The 10,182-nt window shown below is 34.5% G+C and overlaps 1 protein-coding gene across 1 annotated transcript; it reads left to right on the plus strand.

The window, feature by feature from the left end:
* The first annotated feature begins 878 nt into the window (after positions 1-878).
* Positions 879-10,179, plus strand: stat1b (signal transducer and activator of transcription 1b). The gene is made up of 23 exons (XM_043248967.1): positions 879-1,028; positions 2,040-2,167; positions 2,271-2,415; positions 2,506-2,601; positions 2,679-2,768; positions 2,872-2,950; positions 3,096-3,190; positions 3,882-4,033; positions 4,288-4,446; positions 4,645-4,737; positions 4,854-4,913; positions 5,049-5,078; positions 5,388-5,478; positions 5,571-5,609; positions 5,688-5,771; positions 5,872-5,970; positions 6,049-6,184; positions 6,265-6,320; positions 7,547-7,641; positions 8,051-8,190; positions 8,295-8,480; positions 9,189-9,273; positions 9,371-10,179. Exons 2-23 carry the CDS (start codon positions 2,040-2,042, stop codon positions 9,396-9,398), a joined length of 2,166 nt encoding a protein of 721 aa, XP_043104902.1. The 5' UTR covers positions 879-1,028; the 3' UTR covers positions 9,399-10,179.
* The last annotated feature ends 3 nt before the right edge of the window (positions 10,180-10,182 follow it).

A 10,182-nucleotide genomic window follows, 5' to 3' on the forward strand; every position in this document is an offset into this window, starting at 1 on the left:
TATATATATATATATATATATATATTTTTTTTTTTTTTTTTTTGTTAAAGGTATTTGTTGCTATGTGGCCCAGTTCCTTCATGACATCCTGGAAGTGACATCATTTTGGTGGGTAAGCAACAGCGCAAACATCAGCAAATATTTCCAAAGGATTTAGTGATGCTGGATGGATTTCACTATAAACCTGCATCTGGTTTCCCCCTTTACAAAACCACTTCCTTAAATGATAAAACGGGCTTTCATGTATTCAAAGTTTTTCAACAAATTGACAAGAATGGCTCATATCTTATTACAAAATATCCTTTAATGTTCTTTAAACCAGTTCTGTGTCTGTTTCTATCCGTTTGTGCGTCTGCACTTAAAACAAAGCACGTTGCCAATCGAGACGTCTCCATAAAGCATCCAGTGGCGTGGAGTAAAATAATAGGGAATTGACGTAAATCCAAGTTTCGTTTCTGTTTAGGTCTCGCTTTCTCAGAAAACGCGTGCTTGCCCGGTGGCTGTGCCTTGAGTTTCACAACCCCCCTAAACAGCATGAGCGTCAAACTCTCATCCACACAAGGTCGATGATGCATTTTCCCTGGTCTTTTAAGATAATAATCAGTTCTTCTTAGATAATTACGAACGGCTTTTATCTAGCCATCAAATATAATTTAATAATAATCCAGTGACTCGCTAGGTTTCTGTTTTCACATCAGTTCCTATTCCGCCATCAGCGTGACAGTAAAGGGAGGGCTGCGCTTGCCGAGAACAGCCATTCGCTAAGGGAGCGCGGCTTAGCGTACGCACGAGAACGCGATTGGTTCTCGTCGCCGGCGTATTTGCATATGGTAATCAGAGCATTCCGATTGGCCCGCGGTGCCAATGGGGGCCGCAACCTGCGTCAGCCTTCCATATTTTACCTTTATGGGGTTGCTGAAAAGAATATAAGTCTGAAACAGACGCAGTTTAGTCTAGTTGTATCTCGTGTATTTGCGTAGCCTGAGATATACTGCTTTTGTGCCTTGACCCAACTTCTATGTTGAAAGGTAATTTTTCTGATATGCTATGTAAGCGTTCGTTCTTTTTTGTAAATGCTGTAGGTAAAATTGACGAATGTAATTTAATAGTATAATGTGTAAAGCAGTTCACTATTTATAATGTAATGAAACCTTAGTAGAAGACATTTTAGCCTATGTTTTTATTATATATATATATATATATATATATATATATATATATATATATATATATATATATATATATATATATATATATATATATATATATATATATATATATATATTTATATTTATATATATATATATATATATATATATATATATATAAATATTTATATTTATATATATTTATTATATATATATATATATATATATATATATATATATATATATATATATATATATAATTTTTTTTTTTTTTTTTCAGTACAGCTATGATAGATGTGTTAGAGTAGAAGCATGTAAGCAGTCTTTAAAATTATATTTTGCTCTGCGTAAGGTGCGGTCATATATTCAACAGTTTTCGTTCCATTGATTTCCATTCATAAGTTGTTTGCGAATGCGGGAAAGCAGAAACGCAAGCTCATGTAAAGAATCTCATTTCGCTGCCTTCAAGAGCTCAAAGAAAGAATCAGTGAAAATTAATGGGTTTGATGACCCATACTCCCATGCATACAAAACTGTATTAATTTTAAGAGTGAAATTTATGAGTAGCCTAACTGTCTAAAGCCTAAAACTGTCTAAAGTGAAATCTAGTCTGATTGCGGTCAGTGACTTTAAAGGATACAGATAAAGGATTTGTTCTGTATTTTTATGAAATACAAAATAAATAAATATTAATACTTTCATGGGTTTTTATAACACATGTTTACAACACATTTTATTACAGTAACTATTATTATTATTATTGGCTTATTGCTACACTGTAACACAGTTGCACATTAACAAGGTACTAGATGACGAATTTCAACTCGGGCAGGATGTTGCACGTAAATGCTCCTGCACCATTTCATATGCGATTGTGCTTCTTGTCATCAGATGACACTCTGGAACCAGCTGCAGCTGCTGGACTCTCTGTATTTAGAGCAAGTGGACCAGCTTTACGATGAGGCTTTTCCAATGGAGATCCGACAGTATCTCAGTCAGTGGATTGAGGGTCACGACTGGTGAGAATTTTTGTTATTAAATGTATCATCCAGTTGCAAATTTAATTTCTGTATCGTGAATTACTGCAAATCATATCTTTGACGCATCATTTCGGGGTTTCAGGGAATCAATTGCCAGTAACGTATCTTTGGCAACCCTGCGCTTCCATGAACTCCTGAATCAACTGGATGAGCACTACAGCCGTCTCAACCTAGGAAACAACTTCCTTTTGCAGCATAATATACGCAAAATTAAGCGTAACATACAGGTACGTTGTTTTTCCAACAATTTTACCTTCAATATATTATCATTCTAAATTAAAATGGCCAAGCTAATGGATACGGACGTCTCCAATTAGGAGCACTTCCAGGAGGATCCTGTTCACATGGCTATGATCATAGCTAGCACTCTGAATGAAGAGAGAAAGATACTGGAAAATGCACTTAGAACTCAAGTAAGGCTCTTAGTGTACAGCTGTCATTTCAAACCTGCACGCGTGTTTGTTATTCATCTTAGAAAATTTCCTTTTAGGGTAACGGTGGCTCATCACAGGGGAGTGCAATGATGGAACAGCAAAATGAGTTGGGCACTAAAGTCAACAAATTGAAAACAACCGTGCAGGTAAAGCTGATCTTTTTGGGTCTTTACAAACAAAACGCTTCGTATGACGCCGATTTATTAGTTAATACAGTGTTTCAAGCTGCTGCACTTTATTTGCTTCTAGGAAGTGGAACAGGACATTCAGGTTCTGGAGGATGTGCAAGATGAGTACGACTTCAAGAGAAACACTTTGCAGAGTCGAGGTAACATTAGACGCATTTTCGGCATTTTGCTCCTGGTATTAACTCATGCTCTGCGATATGTTTGGTTAGATCAATGCTGTGAACATAAATAGTAGGAATTTATAAGAATGAGTAAGGGTATGGATTTGCATTTTTATATTTTCAGTGGAAGTTGAAATGAATGGCCAGGTAACGAAAGAGGTCAAGCAGGAGGAAATGGCAATCAGACAAATGTTCGTTGGGCTGAGCATGAAAAGAGAGGTAGGTCGAGATTTCAGTGATGCATCCCTACATACATTTAGCGGAAAGATTGAGCTCCGGAATATTCACATTTATAGAAATGTGCTTAAAATTTGCATGAAAAAGAAAAAATTGTGATAGTCTGTTCTTTTCTGTTGTGATCTGTCGCCTCTACGGTTAACACAAAACAACAAATGAGGCCAAAGGCCTTTTTTGTGATGAAAAAACTACTTTGGTAAGAGAAAAGCTGCAACATGTTTGACGTGTTTTTAGAGGTTACGCCAATAAGAAAATCTGAAAAAATGCTTTAATCTAATCTATGTTATCTGCAATAACTGATGTCTGTCTCACACCTGACTTCAAAGCTGTAATGTGATTATCAAGTTGGCGTTAAACTTTCTCCAATGGTAAATTTGCGGACTTTGGCACCATCTCTTTAAGACCATCTCTGGCTTCTCAAACAAGAACAAATGTAGGGCGGGACTTTTTTAATCCATCGGGGATTGGATCGCTTGATCATTCTCACCCTTACCCCCTGAGAAGAGAAATCTCATTGCAAGAGGGAGGGGAAGTTATTTTGATTAAACATTACAAGGGCACATACATTTTTAATGTTAATTTAGATTTTTCTTTCACGTTGATGTTGATTTTAATGTTGCCGTTTTCTTCAGTATCGAATTTCGTCTTAAATATAGCATTTATATGTGTGCAGGTGGTGATAAAAGAAATCGCTAATGCGCTGACTCTAGCAGAGCAGATCCAGCTCACACTCATATCTGAAGAGTTACCTGAGTGGAAGAAGAGACAGCAGATGGTTTGTATCGGAGGGCCGCCCAATGCCTGTCTGGACCAACTGCAGAGCTGGTGAGAACCTCTGGAGGCGCTTCAAATGATCTGGAAACAATAATGATGACAAAATAAAATTAAGATTTTATATTTGATATCTAAATGATTTTATATAATTTAATTATTTCATTAGAACAATACATTGAAATTAAAAGTTGTTCCAAAAGGTTATTAATAAAAGTGTTTCTATATCCGACATGGTCTCAAGCTCGAGCTAATAAGCACATACTGTCTTAATCTTATGATTAGCTAATACATGAATTGTGCTCCAGGTTCACGGTGGTGGCGGAGTGTCTTCAGCAGATCCGTCAGCAGCTGAAGAAGGTTCAGGAACTGGTGCAGAAATTCACCTACAACAACGACCCCCTCACCCTGGGCAAGAGCCAGCTGGATGACCAGGCCCTTTTACTCTTCAAAAACCTTATAATACAGTGAGATACAATACTTTATCCATTCATACATTTCCGTGTAGACCACAAGCTGTAGAAGAAAAAGCCATTTGGATATTGATGGGGAGATATTTGGGGTTAAAGGTTTACAGGGGAATTTGAATACACTTTGAGGTGTGCATCACTTCTGAAAGGTTCTAGTCTTGAACAGGATGGCAGCGGTTGTGATCTGTCTTTCAGTTCTCTTGTGGTGGAGAGACAGCCTTGCATGCCGACACATCCTCAGAGACCCTTGGTGATAAAAACGGGAGTTCAGTTTACAGTCAAGATCAGGTGGGTTTATTTGAAGTTAGAGTTGATAACACTGTGATGTCACTTGTTTTAATTGATGGTAAATGTCTGAGAAAAAAACTTTAATTTGAGTGATGTCAATGTGTTTTATTTTGTAGATCACTAGTCAAACTCCCTGAACTGAACTGCCAACTCAAAGTAAAAGTTTCTATTGACAAGTAAGCAAAATCTATCTATCTATCTATCTATCTATCTATCTATCTATCTATCTATCTATCTATCTATCTATCTATCTATCTATCTATCTATCTATCTATCTATCTTCTAACAGTATATTTGTTTTTCTTCTGTAGAGATTTAACAGAGAAAGACACAATAAAAGGGTACGTATATTATTATATGATGTTTGGAATGAGCTAATGAATTTAGATGCAACCACAAAAATGTCTGCATTTGACAAAAAACCAAACCTGCTATAATATTACTGTACAGTAACTGTATTGTATAGTACTGCACAGTCATCATTACAATTAACCAAAGATAAGCTTGGAATGTAAACCTTAATTATTAAATTATTCTATTTTGTTCGGAATAAAATATTTTAACAATTTATTATTTATAAAGAAACACCATTATCATTTGTATGCATGCCGTCGAAGCTCAAATAATTTGTCTGTTTTCTGATGTCCTAGATGTAGGAAATTCAACATTTTAGGAACGTTTTCTAAAGTTATGAACTTAGAGGAATCTAGTGGGTGTCTAGCAGCTGAGTTTCGTCATTTGGTAAGATGCGAAAAGCAAACATATCAACGCCAATAATAAATACGACATAATGTCTAACCGAACATTTCTTTGTTTCCCTCTGATTACCACAGCAATTAAAAGAGATGAAAAGTAACAACAGAACCAATGAGGTAGGCTAAAAACACATACAGTGAAGTCAAATAAAATGAAGTGAAAAAATTGCTGATATTTTTCCCTTTTTATTACAGACTCCTCTCATCATTTCTGAGGAGCTGCACATCCTTAACTTTGAAACTCAACTCATTCAGCCAGAACTATGTGTTGATTTATCGGTAAAGCACTCTGAAATGTAACTACCTATTGTGACATATCAACTGTAGATCAGACCAGTAATTCTTACCAGACCTGTTTTTTTTTTTTGCTACAAAACAGATCACATCACTTCCTATTGTGGTGATATCTCACGTGAATCAGATGCCTAGTGCCTGGGGCTCTATCTTGTGGTACAACATGCTCTGCAGTGAACCCCACGTACGGCTGTTTCCCCTTATTTAGTTTTTGGCTTCTATTGAGGTTTACATTTTAACTGTTGCCCTTTATCGCACTCAGAATCTGACGTTCTTCTTGAATCCTCCACCTGTGAAATGGGAGCAGCTTTCAAAGGTCTTGAGCTGGCAGTTTTCTTCTACCACTAAACGAGCTCTGAACTCTGAGCAGCTGAGAACGCTGGCCGACAAAGTGCTTGGTGAGTTAATATGTGATTTATTTAAAACGGCACAAAGTAACTCTTAAAATCTTTGTAAGAGATTGAATGTATGTTTTAAGGTCATGAAACCCAAGGGGATCATGAAGGTCTCGTCCACTGGAATACATTTTGTAAGGTGAGTTTGTGGAAACAATTCAATCAAAAGCAAGAAAGTCACTTTCGCTTTCTTTACCCAGCATCGATTTTATTTGTTCCTCTGCTGTCAGCACATGATTTACTGCTAAAACAAAACTTGAGACGCAAAATAGCCCGATACCACAAAGAACAGCTGTGCTTTTTTAAAACTTGAAACTGTCTGAATACAGGTACATCTCAAAAAATTTGAATATTGCGAAAAACTAATTTGTAACTTAATTAGAAAAGTGAAACTTTCATATATATTTTAGATAAAGTAAAACATTTAATAAGTTTAAAGATTTTGACGATTAGAGCTCACCTCTCTTGTTCTTTGATGCCACAATAATGGAAAAACGTCAGACTTGGCAACGGTCAAGAAGATGATCATTGACACCCTCCACAAAGTGGTTAAGTCACAGAAGGTCATTACTGAAAGGACTGGCTGTACAAAGCATTTTAAATGATAAGTTGACTGGAAGGAAGAAGTTGGGTATAAAAAGGGTTTCAAGCAGCAAGGATGAACTCAGGCTTGAGAATACTGCCAAGCAAAGCTTATTTGGCAGAACTTCACAAAGAGTGGAATGAAGGTGGAGTCAGTGCATCAAGAGTATTCACACTCAGAAGTCTTCAGGAAAAGGGCTACCAAGACACTTCTGAAACAAACAATAGCAGCAGCATCTTAACTAGGCTAAGGAGAAAAAAATCTGGATTGTTACTCGGTGGTAATAAGGTCCTCTTTTCAGATAAAAAGTCAATTTTGCATTTTCAAGAGAAAGATGAGAAACAGCGTATCCAACAACACAGACGATCTGAAGACTCAATAGTGCCTCAGCAGAGCTACAGGCCGATCACTTCCATCCACTCCTCACTGATGCTCGAGCCCCGACCAAGTATTGAGTGCAGAAATTAACATGCTTTGAAGAACTTGAACTTTCCGCCGTGCAAATACTTGTTCTTATTGATTTTAGAAAATATTCTAATATTTTGAGATATTGGATTTTGACATTTATGAGCTCTAATCATCAAATTAACAAAAAAAAACTTTAAAATGTTTTACTTTATATAAAATATAGAATATATGAATAAGTTACAAAAAATAGTTTTAGATGTACCTGTATATGTTATTTTTATTAAAAATGATACAAAATATTGTAAGCAATTCTATGCCAATGCTATAGCTAATAAAATGGAAGCAGAGTAAATAACTTGTGTGTTTTTCCCTAGATGTCTCCTAATGAGAGGGGTTTACCATTCTGGCTGTGGATAGATGGGATTCTGGACCTCATTAAAAGACATCTACTCAACATCTGGAATGATGGGTAAGAATTTCATCATTACAGACAATGAAACAAATACTGTAACATCTAGTCTGTCTGCTACACATTAGAGTCAGTTACATTTTTGATGTTCAAAATCAGCCAATTACTATTATTGTATATTTTTTTAAATCCTAGTGTGTGTGTGTATATATATATATATATATATATGGAGCCTTCAAAGGTTTGGGGTTTAGACAATATTTTTAATTTAATTACATTCTTACAATATTTAAAAAAAAAAATTCTAATTTTGAGATCAACAGATTTACAAATGAACATTTTAAAGTCAACATGAAATCAACAAAATCAACCAAAATCTCCAATCTCTGAAACAATACTGCCACAAACATAGAATACTATTATGTTATCCAGTCCAATTTTATTCCTTTTCTTCCTCACATATATACAGGTATATTATAGGGTTTTTGAGTAAAGAGCGAGAGAAGGCTTTGTTGAGCAGCAAACTGCCGGGCACTTTCCTTCTGCGCTTCAGTGAATCCTGTCGAGACGGAGGAATCACAATCACATGGGTGGAGTATTCACAGGACGGTGTGTGCTGGTTTGAATTTGAGTATTTGATCGATTATTTATTTTTTTGAAAAACGATATCTGTTGTGCAGTCTTTTAACATGAATGAATGTCATCAAATACAGGTGAACCTAAGACGCATTCAGTGAAGCCCTACACTAAATCAGATCTGGCATCTATTTCCTTGCCTAATGTCATCCGTGACTACACCCTCACTGCTGCACAGAAGATTCCAGTGAACCCCCTCGTCTACCTTTACCCAGACATCCCAAAAGATGAGGCCTTTGGTCGCTACTATATCTCTTCTGATGGTAGATATTCTTTATATATATGTATTAGTGCTGTCAAACAAATATGCCACGATAAATCATATTTAAAATTTTCGTTTTTATTTACATATGTGTATGTGTGTATATATGTACATAATGTGTGTGTGTACTGTGTATATTTATTATGTATATATAAAGACAAACATAAAATATATTTTGAAAATATCAACATGTATTTACATTATATAAAAATACATTTAATATATAAGCCTATTTTTATTACATGCATGTGTATTTATATATACATAATACATATTATTTCCATAATTTTTATTTCTATTAAAAATTATATATATATATATATATATATATATATATATATATATATATATATATATATATATATATATATATATATATATATATATACATTATATATATATATATATATATATATATATATATATATATATATATATATATATATATATATATATAAATTTATTTAATATATAAAAACATAAAATACTTAAATATTTACGTCCCAGGGTGTGTGTATTTATGTATACATGATAAAACTACACAGTACACACATATAAAAATGTATTTTCAATGTGATTACACACACACACACCCTATATATATTCCACTAAATGTATATAAATACAGTATATGCAGATGCCATTGCAAAAAATAACAAAATGTTGAACCAAGTGTCACTGATAAAAGCAACTGATGTTTTGTTTCCAGACGATCCAGAAGAGATGGAGACAGACAAACCTAAGTCATATATCAGGCCATATATAGACAGGCGCATCATTTCTGTGTCAGATGAGTAAGTTATTGCTTGTTTTTTACCCAATTTCATATATTTCTGTTACTGAAAAACAATATTCATATCTTATTTATTTCTTATTTATCCATGTTTTTAGACCTTTTTCAAGACCACGTAAGTGTTAGAGCACCTCGAGGCAAAACTACGAAGAACGTTACTCCGACAATGAGCCTCAATTTAATCCAGCGCTTTTATTAAAAGAAAATGTATCTGTTTCTAAAAGTATTGTATCTGCCACACGGATATCTATAACGAATAATGGATACAAATAGTGATACCAAAATAATTTATCTTTGCACGGGTTTTATATAAAGATCTACTACATTTATTCTCCACTCGTGTGAAGAAGAGGAGCTATTTCCTTCTGCCATGCCTTAAAACCTGTTCTTTTTGTTTGTTTGTTTGTTTGTTTGTGTAAAAATGTGAACATATTGTAAAGAAACTAGCATGTTGCTTGGATTTTAAATTTCTGTGTACCAGTCACTCATAAAGATAAAGATACTGGATGTATACAAAAACTCTGAAAAGCTGTTCTTGAGAGAGACATTTGTGAAAAAGACATCCTCCTTCATCTTGTGAAGTACTTATTTATTTTTTGCACATTAAAATATCTTTTCATACAATTGCACATGTACTGTACACACACACCAGCCAGATACAGTCTACCAGAAATAAACATCAACCTACCTTCAGCAGTTACAAATACTCCTATAGATCCAAGCCAGGTCCATTAGGCAATGTTACTGTCATGTGAATTAAAAATAAAGTGTATTAAACGGTTTATATTTATGTAATAAGCATTTTTTTAACAGCGGTTTGTCCGTCTTTTTCTCCAGATGGTAATCTTTTCTCTGAAGCTTAAAAATAAAGTGTAGTGCAAAAATAAATATTGGCTGTTTCCAAACATAT

Source organism: Puntigrus tetrazona, chromosome 9 (assembly GCF_018831695.1).
Source record: "Puntigrus tetrazona isolate hp1 chromosome 9, ASM1883169v1, whole genome shotgun sequence".
Classification (NCBI taxonomy): Eukaryota; Metazoa; Chordata; class Actinopteri; order Cypriniformes; family Cyprinidae; genus Puntigrus; species Puntigrus tetrazona.